Here is a 23066-nt window from a genome sequence, read left to right on the forward strand (position 1 = left end):
ATTACCCACACAGTATTAAAACATCTGTTCTTGAGTAGGAATGCAAGAATTTGCTTTACTTTGCTGGCTTAAAAGTAATTTTAAAACATAACCCAGATAACTTTTCAGATGAATTCAGATAAGAACAAGGGGAAAGAGAAAGAAGCATGTTTAAATGAATTGTTCCAGGGCATTTGGGTCTCTTTACAGAACCTCCAACCAGTTCTTCCAGGCAGTCAGCTCTATCTGCAGTTTCTGCTTCTTAAGCTTTTAAAGTCAGAACTTTCTACAGTATATTAGCATGGCACACATAAAGGAGAATGAAGACACCTTTAAGAAGTGATGTTACATAACATTGAACTTTTTTCTTTCTCTTTTCTTTTTCTCTTTCTTTTTTTGGGATGGGGTCTTGCTGTGTTGCTCAGTCCAGTCTTGAACTTGTGGGCTGAAGCCGTCCATCCTTCTCCTGCTTCAGCTTTCCCAGTAGTTGAGACTGCAGGCACATGGCCACTGCGCCTGGCTTTGAATGTTGTTTTTTTTTCCCCCTTTTCCTACAACATCTAATAATGTTGTTCTTTTATTTTTAATGATAAAACAAATCTGCATTCCTAACCCTGTTAGGTATGAATGAACTGAAAACCTTATCAGTTTGAAATAGGATGTATGCAGTTGACTGAGAAAGCTGTAACATAAATCTTAGTAGGCCTTAGAAGTTTTGTCCAGGTTGCTATGCTACTCAAGGTAAACATTCGCATGTGTATTTGTTCAAGGGAACTTCATTGTAGATGTTGTAATTTTAAAATTGTACTCACCACAAAGATCCTAATGAAATGATAAGCTGCAGTATTTTAGAGATCAGTAGCTACTTTAAAATCATCAACAGTTCTGATTGCACTATTCCAAGTCAGTTTTTCTTTTTCTGAAAGAAGGAAGAAATTAAAATACATAAAATGCTTAAGGTAGCCATGATAAAATACAAAACACTAAAATGATGGCTTTAAAAGGTCACACTGGAGGGCTGGGGTTGTGGCTCAGCGATAGCAGTGCTTGCCTAGCAGTGCTCACCTAGCACGTTTGAGGCCCTGGGTTCGATCCTCAACACCACATAAAAAAGTAAATTAATAAAAATAGGTATTGTGTCCAACTACAACAAAAAAAAATAATTAAAAAAAAAAAAAGGTCACACGGGAGAAGTCAGTGAGGAAACCCTAACCCTAATCCTCTCTCACTTGCTGTCTTCAGCTCATAACACTGACTTGCTTCATATGACTATTGCTTTGTCTGATCTTGTGACATGCTAGTTATTTTTAAATAATAAAAAATATTTATCATGTATATCTTAATAATGAAAACAAATATGTTTTTCAGTTATTCTTTTTCATACCTCGCTCACCTTTTACGGTTGGCACTCACCAGTATTTATGTGATAACTTGTTTGCTTAATTATGTGATTCATAGTAGGAAAAATCCTGAGTTTGGCCTTGTTTAGGCAAGAGAAGAGTCTCTTTGAGGATGCAGAACACTTGCCTTAGAAATGATCAGCTTCATAGGGACCAGACTTTTGGACTGTATCACGCACATATCTCACCTCACAATATTTGATGCATGTTTATTAAATGACTTGATGAGAAGAGTCTATTATTTGTTACTGCAGTAGGTAATAAGTCATCTGTAACATGCATTAGTTTTCTAGGGCTGCGTTAACAAACTTCCACAGGCCGGGTGGTTTAAACAAAAATTTCCTTTCTCTCAGTTTTGGATGCTAGAAGTTTGAGATCAACATGTGAGCAGGTTTGGTTTCTTCTGAGGGTTCCCTCATTGGATCCTAGATACCTGTCTGCTACCTGTGTCTCACATGTCTTTCCTCTGCACCATGTCTGTGTTCAAATTGCCTTGTCTGGTAAGGACGCCAGTCATATTGGATTGGGGCTCACCCTATTGATCTTATTATAACGTAATTATGTCTTTTAACCCCATCTTCTATATATCAGTGGAGAATGTTAGTTGTATCAGAGAGCTATATTTTCCAAAACTCACTGATAATCTAAAGTAACAAGGAAGAGTTAAAAAAAAGATAGAGCTCAGCCTTATCATCAATTTACCAAGTGGTGTACTGTACTTTTGAAATTGCCAGATAATTCTCCCAAAACTATATTGGACTCCCTTGCATGTGATACGACATCATTTTAAAAATATTTGAGACCTTCAAAGAAACTGAAGGTTACTTAACTAAGTCATGTTTTACATAGGAAAAAACATGGACAGAAAGGTATTTACCCAGATTCTCTAAATATGAGCAGCTCCAGGGAGAGTCCAGGCTGCTCGACTTCTGATCAGAACTCTTCTTTCACATCATGTCATTCAGAGTAACTTTCACTGCTGAATTCAGAGACCCTATTTTTCTTAGGATCCTGAGCACCTGGAGACCACATTTTTTAGAAATGTATTATTTGACAGGATATGTCAGTGCCTAAATATTTCAGAAATGCCCCCTTACAAAGTAATGTATCTGAAAGGGCCTAGGCTAGGGCCAGGTATTCACTGCCAGTGTCACTATATTGCCCTGCAGGCAAGAGCAGAGCTCTGTTGCCTAGCCTGCTGAGATAAAGTGGGTTGTTTAGTTATAGAGCACCAGGAAACTGCTTTGTCGATTATCTTAGGACAACTAATAATTTTAAGTAGCTATTTTATGAGATTAAAAGAATTAAAATGTAGGGAATATGAAAATCCAATTCAAGTCAAGGTACCTTTTGCATATGCTCAATAGTTTAACTGCCCAATCCCTAGCATTATTAAGTCTCAAAAGTATTGTTGGAATTTTCTACATGCTTAATAAGGGAGGAAAATCTATTAGTCTGCATTGAACAGTGGAGTTTTGTGACAGGAAAATAAAAATTTAAGGAATTAGAGGACATGTTTTCCGCTGTGATTTCTTATTTCCTTTGTCTCCCGCCCCTTCTCTTAGAGAATCCCTCTAACCAACTTAGAAAAGTAGAACTTGCAAAGTAACCAACTTGCTGTTCCTTGGTCAGTGGGTGGGGTGACAGTCATGAGAGATCCTTAAATGGAAGCAATGCTTCCTGTTGTGTCCAAGGGTTGATTCTCTGAATCCAGAGAAAGTGTGCTAATTCTTCATGTTTTGTTTTGTTTCAGGGAAAATGACCTAATTCTTTGTGTTTTGTTTTGTTTCTCCTTTATGAGGGGATTGGGGATAGAGACTGGTAGGGGGTATCTTTTCAAATTTATCTCATTTTAATCTTAAATATTTAAAAGCTTGAAGGTTTTCCACACCCCACAATCTATGTTTTGTGATAATGTGACAAGATGCTTTTCTACCAGCTTTTGTCATATTTGAGGGACTGATATCCTGGTATTTCATTGAACCCAAAATGTAAGAGGTTTTGTTTTTGTCCAATATTATAGGTTTTGATGTTGCATTCCTTTATATTAATATGTTGAACTTTATCTCAACAATATCGATTCAGTTGTAGCCTTTTATTGCTTCAAAGGTAAGGCTGTATTCAGTGAGTCTCCAACAGACTTGGAAGCAAAGTACACCAACTCATTGTTGGGTCACAGTCTAATTGAAAGTAGCCTAAGTAACAATTTTATATCATGCTTAAAATATGCATCCGCTACTTGCCACATTCATAAATAATGTGTACCTTTTCATGACTTTTCTAGCAACCATTTGTTTTTCATGTGTAGATTATAGAACTTTAGATTTATTTTATATCATCATAATCATGAATAATGCTCAGTTATTATTTGAATATTACTGAACTCTTTTAATATTCATTTTATAAAAGTATATACATTTTAGCTTTTATTTTTTGAAGGTATATAGGATTTTTTAATTTGTTCTAATTACTTGCATGTGACAATAGATTGTATTTTGACACATTTTGATACATAAATATAGTGCAACTGTTGAGAGCCACAGCCAAGTCGGGATGACACATGGCATTTTGCCAGAGGGAATGGTTGAAAGGCGAGCCATTGAGATGATGATGGTTAGTTAAGCTGTGTATTCAGTTGTATATTAGACCTTTGCTGTCCGGCAATAGGGCGGCTCTTGCTGCCTCCACCCTCCTACTTTGGAGTTCCCATTGAGTTCTCCTGGGGTTCCAAGAGAGTTGGGGCGGAGCCCCGTGGAGAGCTGGGAGAGTTCCGGGGGAGTGCATGTGCGTGGAGTGCTGGTGGAGTTCGGGCAATAAAGCTTCCTGTTTTGAACATACAAGTGCTTTGTGGAGGCTCGGTGATTTGTGCCCAGCCAGACTGTGGCATGCAACTTCTCATTCTTCTGGTTGTACATGATGTAGAATCACACCGGTTGTGTAATTATATGTGTACATAGGGTAATGATGTCTGATTCATTCTACTCTTATTCCTATCCCCATACTCCCTTCTCTCCTTTTACTTCCCTCTGCATAGTCCATACTACCTCTATTTTTCCCTGTCCTCCACCCACTTATTGTGAATTAGCATCTGCATATCAGAGAAAACATCCAGCCTTTGTTCTTTGGGACTGGCTTATTTCACTTAGTGTGATATTATCCAGCTCCATCCATTTACCTGCAAATGCCATAATTTCATTCTTCCTTAAGCTGAGTAATATTCCATTGTGTGTATATGGCACATTTTCTTTATTCATTCATCCGTTGAAGGGCACCTAGCTTGGTTCCATAGTTTGGCTATTGTGATTGAACTGCTATAAACATTGATGTGGCTGCATCACTATAGTATGCTGATTTTAAGTCCTTTGGACATAAACCAAGGAGTGGGATAGCTGGGTAAAATGGTGGGCTTTTATTTTTGAAAGTTGCAAAAAAATTGTAGTAACTATGAAACATAAATATAATCATAAGACAAATTGGTTAAGTCAAAAATAAAAAACTTTATTAGATCATTTGTATTTATGTCTGTGATGACATTATCAATCATCATATTATCTCTATCAAAGCAATTTTGTGTTTCATGGACAATTATAAAAATCACTATGTAGATAATAGCATACTAGATTTGGTTTCTACTTTCTAAAAGTTAAGAATGTAAGTGGTAAAGCAAGAACATTGTTAAATATTAGGAAAACATCTTAGTTGTGATATTTTAACCAGAATCTTGACATTATTAAAATTAGGCCTTTAGCTGCATGTGGTGGTGCATGCTTCTAATCCCATGGATTACTAAGAGGCTAAGGCAGGAGGATCACAAGTTTGAAGCTAGCCTCAGAAACTAAGCAAGGCCCTAAGGAAGCTAGTGAGACCCTGTCTCAAAATTAAAAAAAAAAAAAAAAAAAAAATGAAAAGGGCTGGGGATGTGGCTCAGTGATAAAGCAACCCTGGGTTCAATTCCTGATATAGATAGATAGATAGATAGATAGATAAAATTAGCCTTTAAAATAAGAAGGAAATCATTGTTGGCTGGTGGCTACCACATACTTTTCTACTGATCATGCTCTGTAAAAACAGCCCCCCCTGTGGTCCAGGAGGACTCTTCACACACAAAGCTGTGAGTCCCAACAAGGACTGTGCCTTTCCAGAGAAAGACACTTCTTTCTTAGCTTGCAGTATCTGCCCCTCAAGCTGGGTGACCACAAAGCATTCCACAGAGGCCGACTCTTTCAGCTGCACTATATGGGACAGTGATTGTCCTCTGCTGTGGATGGTTTCATGGGAGAATTGGATTTTTTAAAAGGCCATTATAAATGGTAAAAATTTATTGTGTGGATTTATAGAAGGGAAAGATTTGTATTTATGGGAGGAGGGGCAACATTTAGCCATGGGTAAAGGCACAAAGTCTGAGATGGATATGACATATGTGGCAATTAATGAAGAGACTTCATTTATTGGAACAAAATGTTCATGTCTTTGATGAGAAGGGGATTAGATGGGAAAGAAGCAGAGGTCAGATTGTGGAGGCCTGGATGCTGATGAAGGAATTTGGATTTTATCCTTTAAATGTGAAATCACATAGGCATTTGTCCAAGTTCATCACATGGTCAGTGATATCTTATTTTAGGAAGATTAACCCAAGGTTTTATAGCACAGAGTAAAAGGAATAAGTAAAGATTAAAGACAAAGAGACAAGGGTAGAAGCTGCTATGTAGAGTACATGACTTAGTATATAGCTCAGGATCCCAATAATGAAAATAAAAATGGTGAGCTGATGTGACAGAGTTTTGTTACAATAAATGTTATTAATTTTGTAAGATTTCCAAAAGGAATACATAGTTACTCTATAAAACATTGAGGATGTGTATATGTATAAAGAAGAAAATGAAGATCACCTCTTCTCGTTTTTTTTTTTTTTAGAGCATTACAATTACACATAGCATTTGGGTTCATTTTGACAAAAATCATGCATGCTCCTGAGGCTGGGGCAGGAGGATCATAAATTCAAAGCCAACTTCAGCAACAGTGAGGCACTAAAGCAACTCAATGCGACCCTGTCTCTAAGTAAAATAAAACATTGGGCTGGGGATGAGGCTCAGTAGTCCAGAGCTCCTGAGTTCAATCCCTGGTACCCCCACCACCAAAAAAACATCATACATGCAAGGAATTTGATTTCAATCGCTATTCGTCATCACCTTTTCCTCCCCTACTTCCTTCCCCTATTAACTTGCTTTTTTCCTTAAAGGTGAAAATTCCCTTTGTTATCTTTATATATGATTATGAGATGATTTTGTTTAATTCATTCCATATTTCTTCCCCTTGTCCTTCCTTCCTCCCTTACTCTTATTCATCTTCTACTCTACTGATCTTCCCTATCTTTTTTGTTTTGTTTCTTTTTGGTTATACATGGTAGAATTCATGTTGATATAAGTATACAAGCATGGAATATACCTTATTCTAATTAGGACCCCAGTCAAATGTTTCCTCTGACATGTGGAAGCTAACCCACAAGAAGGGGATAGAAGTTCAGTGGATTATCCATTCTTGTCTGAACCATAGATTAGCTATCTTGACTATTTAAGGCACTTCTGAATTTTTTGTTTTGTTTTGTCTCAACTTATGTAACCCAGAGTCATGGCATATTAAAGGTGTACTTATGTCATTTATTTTGTTAATAAGAATTCCTGGTTGACCATATTTTAATGACTATGCACTTTGATTGATTCTTCCACTATTATGTGTGTGTACATTTTCTCCCACTTTTTAGTTATTCTAAGTGCTGCTATAAATGAGCATCAATTAACCTATGTGTTTAATTCTATACTCTTTTCATGTATTTATTTGAAAAAGTGGTTTTGTTGTTACTGAAATAAACACATTTGCTCATGTAGTTTAACACTGATCTGCCAATCCTGACCCTTAGTCCACACTAAATTTTGGGAAGAGAGTGACTCCTTTTGTGTTTTGAAAAGTCCATATTAAGAGTATTGATGGGCTGGTGCTATAGCTCAGTGGCAGAGTGCTTGCCTAGCATATGGAAGGCACTGGGTTCGATCCTCAGCACCACATTAAGAAATAAAAAATAAACCAATAAAATAGAGGCATTCTGTCCATTTACAACTACAAAATAAATAAATAAATAGATAGATAAATAAATAAATAGAAGCATTGACATTCCCTCCATTTTATTAAAATTACCTTCTTATTTTTTTGCTTGTTTATTTTTTTGCTTATTTTTTATGATGTATTTTTATTCATTCCCCTATACGTGGGCATGTAGGTTGTTTCCAGTGTTTCTCTGTTTAAAACATTACTGTGATGAATATCATTGTATGTATTCCCATGTGCATAAATGAAAGGATGTGGACCTCAAAGTTAAATTCAGGGACCTAAGACATATAAGTCTCAGTATCCAATGCACATAAGTTATATCAGTTAAAATGTTTGTGCCCCCTTTCATTCATCCTTGTAGGCAAAGTACAGGAATTCCAGTTTACTCACATTCTTAGTAATCCATTTTTTAAAAAAATTTTCTAGTCTTATGTATATGAAATAGAATCTTTTTTTGGAATGTGAAATATTATCTCATGTTTTACATGATCTAATGCATTTTAGCATATTTTCTTGTTTATTAACTATTCAAGCTTCTTGTCTGGAATTTGTCTTTTTTTCTCTGTGGAGTTGTTTTCTGTTTGTCACTTTTCTTTCCATACATTATATATATAACTTTTGGGACAATCATTTAATTTGACAAGGCATTCTACCAGAGTCTCTCTTATCTTGTAATCCTGGTTTAAGTTTTTTATATTAAAATACATTATTGATAAATGTGTCAAGTTAATCATCTATGGTTTGGCATCTTGATTAATGAGTTCTTCTCCAATGTCAAAGGATTGTCACCTGTATTTTGTTCTAGTTCTTATGAGTTACTTTACATTAAAATTTTAATTCATCTGACACTAATTTGCATAACTGTGGGGTGATTTTTCTGAGCTGTGGAAAAAGAAAAATGGAAAACAAAATAAAAATTTGATAAACTGTCGAATAGTCTCCATTTTAAGTCTATAACTGAACCATGGTGATATTTTCAATGTTTTTGTGTGAGTGAAAGATGCCCACACCCACCATGGTCTGTGATAATGGAAACTTACATCTTTCTAACTGACTTCAAGAGAACTTGTTAGAGTTCATCTGTGTGAAGTACTTGAGTTAGAAGCAAAATAGTTTCTTCTATCTTGGGGGTTGAATGTAGTTTCACTTCCCATGCATTTTCAGCCTTAGTTTCTGTCTCTGTAAGAAGAGAGGGAATACATTGTACATTTTAAAACAGTTAACAGAAGATCCCTTTTATTTTCAGCAACTCACAGAAGCTGTGAGTCCTTCAGTGTTACCCCCTTCAGCTTTGCCACTGGACCTGCTTAATAATGCTGTAACCGCCTTTAGTACTTTGGAGGATCTTATTCGCTATCTTGAACCAGATAGATGGCAGCTGGACTTAGAAGATCTATACAGGCCAACTTGGCAACTTCTTGGCAAAGCTTTTGTTTTTGGAAGAAAATCCAGAGGTAAGCTTGCTCTTTGGATTAGAACTCATTTAATTTTCTTAGCAGAGAAATGTTTCAGGTCTCTTTGCCACAGCTTCTAAAGGTAAGAGTTTAAGACTCTTCAGTGTTGTATTTAGGCAATCCATTTGCTTATCATTAGAATGTAAGTATATGTTAAATGAGAACATAGACAAAAAGAGTCAATTACAATTCAGTGGATTTGGAAAATTAGGAAAGATATCTGTAAAAATTCCTATCAGTTCTTATCTTCTAAAACATTATTTTGGTGAAGTGTTCCATTGCACTTGATAAGAATCATTGCTTACTCCAATCTACTTTTGGAGTATATTGATTTTGAAATTTAAAAGAAAAGTTCAGAGCTGCAAAATTCGGTTTGGTGCTAGAAAAGGGGGGCACTTTTATAAAAATCATTATTATCATGTCAACCATGGGTCAGGATTTTATCTATTTATATTTCTTAAGTCTTGAAACATCTATATAATATGAAAAATAACAATGGCCCAACAAAAAAAGTGATTAGAAGTTTCTAAGGTAAGATTCTCATCAATAAAACAAATGACCTGAAGAAAACACCCCAAAGTAATTTCTCTCTGGATACAGTTGCTTTTTGAAATGATGAGTTTTGGCCAAAAGGGCCTATCTCCTTTTTAGAATGAAAGTGTTGTTAATTAAATCTAATTCCACATGATTTTGAAATGGGAAATATGTTAAGTGAGTTTTCTACAAGGTTAGCTAATTTTTCTAATAACTTAGGATTAGGAAGTATCCGTATCAGACACAAATGAAAATGGAACAGGAATAACTGGATAATTACGATACACTCCAAACAATCTGTTTCATTCCGTCAGAAACATTGAAATCTGCCCAGCGTCATTTTAGAGAATGGAATGACAGTCTGGAGAATTTATGTTTCAATGTTTAGTTAATTTGAGCCATTCACAGAGGCAGATTGCACCAGACTTGTTCTAAATCTTGTCAGAAAGAAACCTGATTCCTGCCCTTCCCTGTGCTGATTTGCAGTCCTTTTGGCTGAAGCACTAAATCTCAGCAGGTCATGTTCCAACTTGCCCAACCCTGGTATTTTGCTATGCCAACAGAGGTGGTTTCCTTTTGGCAATATTTGAAATCCGTGTTCAAGTGCATGGGCAGCGAGATCCTGTCCAGATGTGAACACTGTTACGTATTTATAAGATTTGATCCTGATAAATAACTTGATGAATAGCTTACCAACAGCGCTTCCCTTCCCTCCCACTTACACACAGGAAGATGAAGATCAAGCAAGAGAGGCTGAAACACCCATGAATAGAGCCCTTGTTAGCAAAAGTGAAGTAGATTATCATGTGGATCTGAAAGAAGCAAGAGAGGAAAATAGGTTCTAAGCTCAGATCTAGTTTTTTTCACAGCTGATTTCTGGATTCAAGCCTAAAATCCTCCCTCCTAGCCATGGCTTTCTGCCAAAATCTCTGCCTACTGCCTAAAGATTTGGCCAGAGGCTAGCATATATTTAAAAGCATCCAACTCTGAATCAGATCTTTCAGATATTCATTTAACACTTTCAAAATTGAAGTTCCTTGCAGTTTGCCAAAACTATTAACTTTTTAATCATACAGTAAGTGTGAAAAAAGTGGTGTATATTTTGGGGACTTTACATAAACCAAAATGCAGGTGTGGGATAACATCTATGTAGACAAAATCAACTCCCCTCCTGAGAGTCTTTCTACAAAGGAGCCAGGAGTAAAACTTTTAAAAGCTTCTAATTAGGCATCGAAATAGATTTTCTCCAGAATAAACATATCACAGTGTTACCACATTCATCTTAGAAAGACCACCCTCAGGTTGCATTCTGGTAATACAATACCTTTGGATTGAATATCTTAAAAAAGAGTGAACAACTACCAAAGAAATATGTGACCATGTTTTTTTTCAGTATTACACTTTTTAGTAAAATTTACAATACTGATGAAATTTTTATTAGGAATAATGATTTTGACCAATGATGTGCTCAAAATGTTTATTGTTTAGAAGGCATACCAATGCTTAGGTGGCAATTATGAAAAGGCAAAATAATCTAAAGGCTGAGTTTCACTTAAAAATATTTTGCAGAAGAAAACTTCCTTAGTATTATAGTTAAACTACTGCAAAGTATACCTTGAGGCACAATCTTCCTTCCTTCCTTCCTTCCTTGCTTCCTTCCTTCCTTTCTTTCTTTTTGCCTAGAAATTCTGCAGAATGTTTGGAGAATTTATGATGTAAGATTATGGTCTCATGACTAATTTTAATGAAGTTTCTAAGTTCGAAGTCTTAGGTATAGGAAGCATAAATTTCAAAGATTGTGTACAAATTTAAATTCCTTAATTGTATTTTGGACCATTGTGGTCTGCATTGTTTTTCTGCTTCTTTTCTTTCCCTTTCTTCCTCTGATTCAAAGTTTCATTAATCCATTGCCACTGCAGGGAAAAAAAAATGTTTCTAAGTCAAGCTTAACTAGTACTTAAAAAGAGGCTTTTGACTTTTGTGTCAAACATGATAAATGAGTGGAAGCTAAGTTGAAAGTGTGTTTAAATTTTCACATTGTAGCAGGTATCATAACTTAGTTCACTTGGGAAATCTATCTAACCTTTTATTGTGGTTAAGTAAACATTTTAAAGAGAACATATACAGTCTCGTTTTCTAGTTCATGAAATAGTGTGTTTAAAACTATTTGGAGTAGGCGACTATCCTTGAAAGCTAAGAGCTTCATTCATTCTAAAGAAGTATAAATCTTGAAGCTTTGAAAATTGGGGCAAACAGCTTTGGTGTTTCTGCATGGTTTCTCTATATTACCTTCCAGAGAAAAAGTCCAAATAAAATGATAGCGTTAACAACACCAGAGCAAAGGTATACGTATACTATTGGTTCAGCAAAATGAAATTTAGCAAAATATGTGATATCATTTCACCTAATGATATCCTTAATTGTATAACACATAAATTGGTCTTTTCAGGGTACTGAAAAGAATGAACTCATTTGCTTTTAATATTTAAAAGCTTTTCATTCATTCATAAAATTATTTCTAGATGAAAAACAAATGTTTAAATACTCAAATAAAGCAGTGATTTTGTATTGAATAGGAAAACTAATTATTTAGCTGAATAAATTGTCAAAATGGACCATTGAATTAGCCATGTTTGGGGGCCTTCCTATACTTGACCTGGGTTTTAGTCAATTATATAGTTAACATGTTTGTAATTTATTACTACACATGCATAATTTTACACTTCTCAGAAATACTAAAATCACCTCTTTTTGACAATTCCAAAAAACTTGATCACATATATAACAAAAAAATAAGGACTCATCATTTAAAAAATTATTAGCACTTAATTTTGAAAATTGGATCTACATATTGATTATTGCTATTTGAAGCCATCTTCAGCCAAATAAGTTTTCTTTTGACTCACGCTTGTTTCCTATAATAGTGAAATTGTTTAACAAGATCAATTGTATTTTAGGTAATATTTCTTAGTTTAATTTTTCTTTTAAGTACTTTATTGGGTGGGCTGGAAGAATATATGTGATCCTCAAACTCTTCAATATGGTTGAAATTGTTTGAACAGATCTAGGGACAAAAATAGAGCTTAGAAGAAATTAAAATTATGTTACAAGTATTTATCCCAGTAACTACTGTTCATATATTATCTATGAATTCTTGTAAACATGACAAGTTATTTTGATAGGATTTTCCTGAGGCAGTATCATTTTGTAGTTAAAAACAATGGTTCTTTGAGGTTTTACTACAGCTGTCCAGTGAAAGGATATTTTGTTTGGGCTTCACAAGTAGGTAATTCTTTTGAAAAATAAAGGACAACATAGTTAACCAACTTGCTAAAAGAGTGGAGACAATGCTTACAAATGAGATACTTCTTCCATCCTTAAGCAAGGGAACAATAGAAATCTAAGATTCTACTCAATTTAAATTACAAAGACCACAAATCCCTAATATTCCTAAAATTGCTTCCCAAAAGCTTCTGCTCTTATAAATTAAATCCTTTTTTTTTAACTCATGGTCCATTTGGCTGTCTTCAATAATATATTTTCTTCATTCCTTTTTTTTTATATTTTGTGATTCTTATTGCCAAAAAGATTATAGAAAGTTCTGTTTACCAGCTTCTAATAAGTTGTTCTTCATAAAATGTCTGAGCCTATCATCCTTTAAAAATCATATTTGTTTTTTAATCAAAGCATTCATCATTTTACACTGTATTCTTCCATCCAGCGCTCTCCTTGTGTACTTTTGTACTGAGGTTAAAAGGTGTAGACCTTTTTCTCTCTGTAAAATTTCCTATTTATAGCTCTCAACTGTTCTGTCCGCTCTGTTCTTAATACTACACAATGGCGGCTCTTTATTGGTCACTAAGTCATAATGAAGCTTTGTTTACTATGAAATAGAAAGTCTAATTTGTGAGCTGAGTAGCCCTACAACCTAGTTAAAATAAGAAGGGATATTATTAATTATTGTTCATGGAATAACTAGATTATTTTATGAAATGTGCTTAATGAAATAGATTCAAGCTCAAAGCATGAACCTCTCTCTCTTTTATTTTTTTTTCTTTGCTTTCTTCTATGCCATGCAGTGGTGGATCTGAACCTTCTAAAAGAGGAGGTAAGATTATACAGCTGCACACCTCGTAACTTCTCGGTGTCCATAAGGGAAGAACTAAAGAGAACCGATACCATTTTCTGGCCAGGTTGTCTCCTGGTTAAACGCTGTGGTGGAAACTGTGCCTGTTGTCTCCACAACTGCAACGAATGTCACTGCGTCCCGAGCAAAGTCACTAAAAAATATCACGAGGTAGGTGTGTCGTTTTCTTTTCGATTTCCTTTGAGCATTTTTTCTTAGAACCAAGCCGTGAAATTGAAAAGGATTCATGTTTGGAAAGGAGATGTGGCGTTCATGGAAAATTTTTAAAAACAGGGTTTTACAAAGAGTTTGTTTCTACGTTTTAAAATTAGGACCTTTAATTTAAAAACCCAGCATCAAGGATTTAGAAAGCTTATTCTCTGGTAGTAGTACATCATGGGTGGTCAGTGAAGTTTTTACTTCTCATACAAAAAAGAAAAAAAAAAAAGAAAAGTTTTTCTGAAGAAAAAATGTAAGTGAAGCTTTTCAACTTTTAAACTTTTCAAAATATGAAGGGAAAATATTTTAAAGTCAATCTTAGAGATAAATCATTGTCTATTTTGAAGAAAGGAGATCTTTGATATTTATTTTTATATTTGGCCAAAATGGGCACATAAGTCCCAAGGGAACATGTTCACAGTTATACCAATCTTTGTGTTATTCATGTTGCTACGAATAACTTGTTCAGACTTTTATGAATGTATTTACCCCTTTGCCTCTTTTTTTTCTCTGGAATTAGGAAAATAAAGTTGAAATGGTAGTTATTATTACTTTAGAGTGTTAGGAACTTGCACATCCAAAATTTTCATTAGTGCTGGAATATCCTCAATTCTATCCCACCTTCTCCAGCAGTACTATATAGCATACATAGAAAAAGTCAGGTTTTGATGAGTCAACGTTAATTTCTACAAAATATTCACATTGTGACAAGTTAAAATCTGCCCTCTGACTTCATTTTAATATGACTTCATGTCATTATTTTGACATTTTGCTTCAGAAAAGGTACCTACTTAGAAAGACATCAGCAAAATGCTCTCTGTTGAGTAATCTGAACATGTAGAGTTTCATAAACTGCACTTCGGGTGACATGGTCTTCCTGCCCTTCACCAATATTATGTTGGTAGCCTGGCAAGAAAAGGAAGAAAAGCACATCATTCTAGAAGACAAGGGACTCTGTGTCCATTCAAGCTCTGCCATTGACTGCCATCTGCATACACTACCTCTGTAACAAACATGAAATATCATGATCTTTCAGGTTTTTATTCCATGACACTTACTGGATGGCAATCTTTTATCAGGTAACACCCCAAACTGTCATTCAGTGATTAAAAATAGAACTATTTGCCGCCATTACTCATGTTCTACTTTTGATTTGCATACCACTTTCTTGTAAAGATCGTGTGCTGGGAAAGGAGTTGCCATTCTAGAGTCAAGAAGTAGATGGTCAGGGACTGAGGATGTAGTTTAGCAGTAGAACACTTGCTTGGCATATGCAAAGCCCTGGGTTCAATCCCTAGCACCAAACATACAAGCAAAAAGCAGATGTTCATGGGCACAGAGGCTCCTGGGGCTCCAAACAGGTAGGATGTGCCTACAGTCCAGCCTTATGCCACTCCATGAACTGGGAATCTAGTCAAGAAAAGAAAAAATTAATATTGTAGTTCTTAATAGCATTAAAATTAAAATGCCTCAGAGGCTGGGCAGATGTTAGAGTTGCCTGGCATAAGATAAAAGGATGTGATAAGAATATGTATTAAACTGGAAGGATCTTTTCCCACCTAAAGTCACTCAATTTTGAAGTTGCCGAAATGGATACTTAATAAACAAGTGTATTTGGGGACCTAATTTAGCCAGCCAGTTTTGCATTTATAACCACTATTTTAAGAACTCTAAAAATCCACACTTGACTTAAACAATTTCTTAAAACAAGTCTATGGGGTGCTGAATCTCATTCTGTGGTTTGCTAAAGCAGTCTCCTAGGTCAAGCATGCCCCCTCCATCCTATAGCTATCCATTTATTTTACAAATAACATTAGTGTTATTATCCAGAAAGTTGCCACAGAGTGTGTAATATCTATTTTCAAGCCTCAGAAAATGAAGACATTACTGTTTGGGGCAAGGCTATGGGCAGTGCTTGTGGACCAAGTGGTGTTCTTACAGAATGACATAAATCCACATTTCCTGGTCTTCATTGGGTTGATTATAGATACACACCTATACACACGTGCAACTATGAACATTTTTCTAATTATATTATAATTACATGAGCACCCATTAGTTTTGCACAAACATCTCTAATGATTAAGTATGAAGAAATATAATATAAAAATTTCCTACTTGATGTTTATCACAAATATTTCTGATAACAATAATGTCTCACAAATATCTCTAATAACATTTACCCTATGGAGAAAGGACTATTTGTTTAACATGATTCAGAATTTCTGAGGCCTTTGTTTTTCTCATTCCCATATTCTTGAGATCACTTCTGATCTAGCACTACTATTAATCAAATGCATTTTTAAAACAATTTAAAATTGTTCAAAGTTATTAGATAATTGAATATTATGGACCTGGACATGGAGACTTAATTCATTTAAAGACAAGTCTACCTTCAGCCTTATTCATTATTATTATTATTATTATTATTATTATTATTTACGCACCAGAAATTGAACGAAAATGCGCTTAACCACTGAGCCACATCTCCAGCCCTTTTAATCCTTTTCTTGAGACAGGGTGTCCATAAGTTATTTAGGACATTACTAAGTTGCTGAAGCTGGCTTTGAACTTGAGAACCTTCTGCCTCAGTCTCTCAAGCTGCTGGGATTATGGTCTTGCACCACTATACCCACCCAACCTTTAATATTTTTAATGATGTTGCCAATTGGGTTTATGATTATTCTACTTCATGGAAAAATGAAAAATCAAAGACAGGTTAGAGGTTCTATTTGTCCTCTCATGCATCTATTTATATTATAGCAGCTTCTGCAAATATTAGGGTTAAATCATAGTCATCGTATTACTACAGATAAAGCAAGTATTCCTTGTGGTTTCCTGTAGCATTTTGCTGGGTTTTTGTTCAACCACTGTACCAAAAATAAGTTCAGATAATTAAAGGAATCATACAGTATGATATCATGTTACTGTGTTGCTGATAGCATAATAGTATTAATGATAATGTTCTTAGTACGATTCTTACCTCTTCTCTATCAATCATTGGATCTCTACATTATAATATATTTCACCAAGGAAATATATTTCTTAATAATTTCTCTGTCTCTCCAGTAGGAATTTTCAGAAAAGCGAGTTGGGAACTTTCTATGTGTATGAACTTACATGTCACATCTTCCTTGAAACACTTTTAAGAGTTCTGCCCATCCTAGCAGCACCAATTAGTTCATCCTTAGAGCATGCATGGGACTTCAAAGATATCTCTATTAGAGAACTATTACTGTTTTAAAATCATTGTTTATTTTTCTTTGTTTCTACCAAATTGAGGGCTAAGAGAAACAAAGATCATGTTACAGTACAGTGCTTGCAAGTACTAACTCCCACAACAGACATCCCATATTTGAAGCTAACATTTGTTTGCTGTGTCCTTTTGAGCCAGTAACTCAATCCCTCATGCCTCAGTTTCCTGGTTGGTAAAATGATTTTCCAACCCTTGTAACTCATGGTGAGAAATCTGTGAGTAGATTTTTACAGAATACTTAGAACAAGATTTGATGCATTTTACACCTTTCATACATATTAGCTTTTTTTTCTCGTTCTTTTTTTTTTTAATTTTTCCTCTTCAATTACAGTAAATGATGAATAAAAATCTAATGAATTCAGAGAGAGGAAAGGTATTCTTCGCCCCCCCCCCAAAAAAAAATTTACAAAACTCTCTCACAATAGTAATATATTTGTTCCTTTTTCTCTAATCTTATTTTGTTTATATCTTCTTATGTTTAATTTCTTTTTTCCATAATCTACAGGAGTCTTGCTTTTCTAACCTTAGATGTGTCTGTATTAGGAAAAGTTTACCGTCCTGTGACCTTATTCTAGTACTGAATCCTGCTTCATCAATGCTCTGGTTTGGAGAGTGATCAGTCCATCTTGTTTGACTGTACTTAGCACCCACTCCTTGGTGTTTCTTTGTGTCTGGTTTGTTTTCTTCCATAGTCTCTGGTTTGAGACATAACCTTGATATTCTTTTTCATGGACTGGTAGTTTTAGTGTTCACTTCTTCCTCAATTCTTCTTTCTGTCTTTTCCTTTGGTGCTGGGGATTGGGCCCAGGGCCTTACACATGCTAGGCAAGTGCTTTATCGCTGAGCTCCATGCCCAGCCTTCCCTCATAGTTCCCTGAGATAGACTTCTGACATTTCCCTACCCCCATACTTCTGGTGTCATAATCCACATCCTGAAGATGAAATTTTCCTCTTTCATATTAGGTGGCACCTGCTGATCATTCTCCAAGTCTATTTCCTGCTTCCAAAATCCAAATTTTCAAAAAGAACTGAAAAGAAAAACACTAAGCAGATTAGAATATTTTATCCAAACTACTAGGACATTTTGAGCTTTGTCTGCTATATGTGAATTTCCACAGGCATCACCAGACAAGGCTAGGGAGGAGGTACTTTTGTTTAGCATAGTTGGTAGGAGAGTGGAAGCAGAATGCATCTGGGCTGGCCATTGGCATGGTAGATGGCCTCCCTAATTTTACTCTTTGTACCATATTTTTTTCTTTTCTGAAGTGAGAAATGCAGACAAGTAGACTTAGAAGATGAACATAATGGCTTTGCTGATACTGCGGATTTATCTTACCCACCCAATCTCAATCCAGAAACCATTTGTAGCAAGAGTATGATAAGGACTGGCAGGGGTGCCTTAAGTTCAGATTTGATGTCACCCCAGCTTATTCAGACAACAAGTCAGTACTGATATAAAATAACACCCAAGTAGATTAAGTTTCCTGCTGAAGAAATATAGTCTTCACAATTTTTGTTCTGGAATTATGAAATGTCACAGAAGAGAAAACCTACTTTAAAAGTTTACAGTTTCTGATGCTGTAAAACTATCTGAATATAAGACTTATGACAAGACTTTGAAGTTTATCTCTCTAGAAAGAAAGTTTCAAAATAAATAGGATGTATGAATGGTAATATTATGAACTTTTATAAAATAAGTATCTATCATTCTTACTTTAATAATTCATATTTTATTAGGTTCAGATAACTACTATGTCACTTAGTCTGTCTCTCTGTTCACTCATGTGTAAAATAAGGAAAATAATTGTAAATTACTTCATAGAATTCTTGTGAGTTAAAGTATGTAAAAACATCACTGTGCCTGGCACCCAGCAAATATTCAAAAAATGTTAGCTAATTAATCTTTGATAGAACCACATACTTGAATGAGGTATGCATTCTGTAGTTTTCTTTCTTGAGTCTTCACATTGAACAGTCATAAGACTTGACTTGTACTTTTGTAGATTAATGAAAATTTACAGGAATGGTAGCTTTTCAAAGTTGCTTCATGAAGTCATCTGTGTCATACCCAGAAGGAGAAAGCTAGACAATTTAATATTATCATGCACATTGGTCTTTTTCAAAACCCAAATAAACATAATTTCTGAAACTTTGTCATTTCTATTATAAGAAATGTATTAGAATTGAATAGGTAGCTGCTATCCAATACGTTAGATAATCTTTAATAGAATATACTCCTAGAACCCTTCGGCACAGTATTAAAAGGAAATATGTTTATTTAGGGTGCTTATTCTGCTATATTTCTTACCAGAAAGCTCAACAAGCCAAACTGCAAATAGCTTCATTGAATAGAGGCGTTATTGTTGTTATTGCCAAACCTCCTTAGCACTGTACAGTAGAATCCAGCTGCAGAAAGTTAGCTGTGACTGAAGCTGATGTCTATGAAGTACATCTAATCCGTCTCATCAAGTTTATAGAGGACTTGAAGTGTAGCCAAGAAAATTAATGAGTGGCATAATTGAGCAAACTCAGCTGTGGAGTGATCATGTTTCCTTCCACAGTATTCCTGTACTTGAGTGTACTGCTTCAAGTATAAATATTTATTAAATGTGTGAATAAATGAATGAGAAGAAGAAAGTAACAAACAGAGAAACAAGATGTGCATTAGCGGTTGCAAAATACTTGAGGTAAAATTCTGTCTGGTTACATAAGAAAAATAATGAGCAGACAGAGTCTTTCAATTTAAGAACTCTTCTTTATTCTAAGGCAGTACACTTCCCAAATTGTTGGCATTGAAATGTCCTTTTATGAAATGATATTTTTTATGGAGAAATGTTTACATAACACTTTCAAGAGGAAATGTGAAAATAAGTCTTGTTGAGCTCTGAGATTGTTTTTGAAAATTCTTTTTATGCAGGAAATCGAATGTTAGAGTCATGGATTGATTTTAAAGGTGGCTTACATTCTTCCCTTTCAGGTCCTTCAACTGAGACCAAAGATTGGTGTCAGGGGATTGCATAAATCACTCACTGACGTGGCCCTGGAGCATCACGAGGAGTGTGACTGTGTGTGCAGAGGGAACACAGGAGGATAACTACATCACCACCAGCTGTTCGCAGAGCTGTCAGGTGCAGCCAGCGGCTGATTCTGTTAGAGAACTAATGCATTACCTGCATCCATAATCCCAGTTGTTTGCTTCAAGGATCTTCCATCTGCAGGATTTACAGTGGGTTCTAAAGAGGAGACACCAAATGGAATTATGAGTTGTGCAACATCGCTTTTGAGAGGAGCCCAAAGGACAGGAGAAAAGGTCTTCAATCATGGAAAAAAAAATTAAATGTTGTAGATCACTAGCTAGTTACCACGTTCCTTTTCCACTTGCTGCAGTCTGTATTCCCTATGTCATGATATGGCTTAGGTTAATGTCAGGACAAGAAAAAGCTGCAAGTGAGCACCTGATTCTGTTGCTCTGCTTAACTCTAAAGCTCCGTGTTCTGGGCCTAATATCACAGAAAATCTGGAATGTTTTCCCCTTATACTTGCATATATAAACCAGAACATTTCATGTTCTAAAACTTGGGTTTTAAAGAGGAACTATGTTGCTATGAATTAAACTGGTGTCATGCTGATAGGAAAGACTGGATTTTCCATGTTTCTTATTAAAATCTCTGACATTTAGAAGAAGAGAACTACATTCATGGTTTGAAAGAGGCAAACCTGAACAGAAGAGTGGCCTTATCTTCACTTTAAGTTGGTTTATTTGTTTTATTGTGTACATTTTTATATTCTCTTTTTTGACATTATAACTGTTGCCTTTTCTAATCTTGTTAAATATATCTATTTTTACCAAAGGTATTTAATATTCTTTTTTATGACAACCTAGATCAACTATTTTTAGCTTGGTAAATTTTTTCTAAACAGAATTGTTATAGCCAGATGAATAAGGATGATATAAAATATTGTTGCTCTGACAAAAAAAAATACATGTATTTCCTTCTTGAATGGTGCTAGAGCTTAGATTGACCTGCATTTAAAAATACAGAAGTATGAAACCAATAGGACTGGGAAGTCATAATGACGTTTTGGAAATAAATTACCATATCTTCCACCCTGTTTATTGGATATGCAAATAAAAAATAACATATGAAAAGTAGATATTCAGCTCCAATTCTTACTAATTTAACCCTGTTTGGGGGGAAATACGAACCTAGCTCAGAAGAACAGAAAGCACCTTGATAAAAGAGACTGACAGCTTCTTGATAAAGTGGGCTGTGGAGTAGGAACACATCCTATTTATTGTGATGCTATGTTTTCAATACCTTTAAACTCTGTTCCATACACTTGTATAAATACCTGGATATTTTTATGTACAGAAGTATATCCTTTAACCAATTCACTTATTGTACCCTTTTGCAATTGAAAAGAAAATCAGTAAAACACTCTGCTTGTAAAATGCTTAATATTATGCCTAGGATATGTGGTGACTATTTGAATTAAAAATGTATTGATTCATCAAATAAAAGAATGTGGCTATTTTGGGGTGAAACTCAGTGTGTGCATGTGTGTGTGTGAAAGTTTTATCTCTTGGACTCTGAGACAATGAAACTTATAAAAGTTTTATGTTACTATGATTTTTGTTATGCAAAAATATATGCCAGTTTCAAAGAAAGGTTATAAAAGGACCTTTTTTGTGCTGAGGCTCCCACCTGACTCTTCTTTCTAGTGCCTTTGAACAGTGCTTTTCTTTTCTCCACGAGCTTAATAATAATGTCTGGTAAATTAAATTAAACCTGACATTAAAGTTATATGTGGTTTTAGAAATACTTAGTGATAGGTTGTGTGATAATATGCGGTGGGGAAAAAGGCCCATAAATCTCTGCTCCTGTCTTCATTTCCAATAGCAGTTACTAAATCAGGTGAGAAGAAGTTGATTTGGTATATGGATTAAAATATTTTACATAGCACACTTCAAGATGCAGTTCCTCAATTCCAGACATAGATTCGTCTCAAGGACTAGCATTTTTAGCACCCATCCTCACCTTAGTGATCAGACCCATGCTGTCTACAGACTGCTCTTCTAGGAAGTACCCTTTTTATGCATCTTGACATCATGCAGACCTAGCCTGCCTTCTACCACATGACATACAAATATAAACAAAAGAAGCACATGTGTTCTGTCTTGTTTCCTTAGCCTTTTCATACTTTTGTCCCAGCCACATAGAGGCCACTGTGCTTCACTATTTATAATTCACTAGCTTGGTAAAGACTATGAAGTCTTCCAGTAATTAATGTATTTAGCTGTGTTTAATCCATCATTTTAAACCATTGAATGGGATATCTTATTTCCCTTGTAGTTTTTAATATTTATTTATTTTTATTGTAAAATGTTAATAGTCAAAAGAAATTACCCTGTAAAGGTGACAATTCCACATGCTGTTTTCAGTCAGTGAGCTGGCCAAGTGTGAGGACTAACTGCTTTATGACCAATTTATTCACCGTTCTTCTTGTGTATTTTATTAATATAAAAATAATGCATTAATAGAATATGTGACTCACTTTCTCAGAAGTCCAGAAACTATTGACTGTTTTGACCCTCTTTTGCATATGATATCTGTGGTTTGTCCTTTCACTAAGGTATGAACCAGTTTTGCATAGCGATTTTTATTAAAAGCAAAGAGGAAGGCCTAATTACCATAAGACAGGTTTTCTATCTACACTTTTCATTTCTACCTCTCCTTTCTACCTTTCATCTCTCATCTAGTAATCTTTACATGCACTTTGAAATCATAATAAAAATCAGCACTGGGTTCATTTTGTCCTGAGTGCATTACTGTCTCCAAATGTGTTGACTTAAACTCGTGATTTAGTTTAAGGAAAGGCAGAAAATAAATGTTTTACATTTCATGTAATATCCTTATCTCCAAAAGAATAATGTAATATCCTATCTCTTCTGTAATTTAGTGTATTCAAATGTGTATTGTAGATGCATTAAA

The 23066-nt window shown here is 35.0% G+C and overlaps 1 protein-coding gene across 7 annotated transcripts in view; it reads left to right on the plus strand.

The window, feature by feature from the left end:
• Positions 1–21606, plus strand: part of Pdgfc (platelet derived growth factor C) — a 221227-nt gene extending 199621 nt beyond the window's left edge. For all 7 annotated transcript variants that reach the window (XM_071614856.1, XM_071614858.1, XM_071614859.1 and 4 more), the window contains 3 exons: positions 8731–8938; positions 13552–13769; positions 20051–21606. In XM_071614856.1, coding sequence (XP_071470957.1) covers positions 8731–8938; positions 13552–13769; positions 20051–20167 — 543 coding nt within the window. In that variant the 3' untranslated portion in view covers positions 20168–21606. The remainder of the gene's footprint in view (positions 1–8730; positions 8939–13551; positions 13770–20050) is intronic.
• Positions 21607–23066: the final 1460 nt, after the last annotated feature.

This window comes from Marmota flaviventris, chromosome 7 (assembly GCF_047511675.1).
Source record: "Marmota flaviventris isolate mMarFla1 chromosome 7, mMarFla1.hap1, whole genome shotgun sequence".
Classification (NCBI taxonomy): domain Eukaryota; kingdom Metazoa; phylum Chordata; class Mammalia; order Rodentia; family Sciuridae; genus Marmota; species Marmota flaviventris.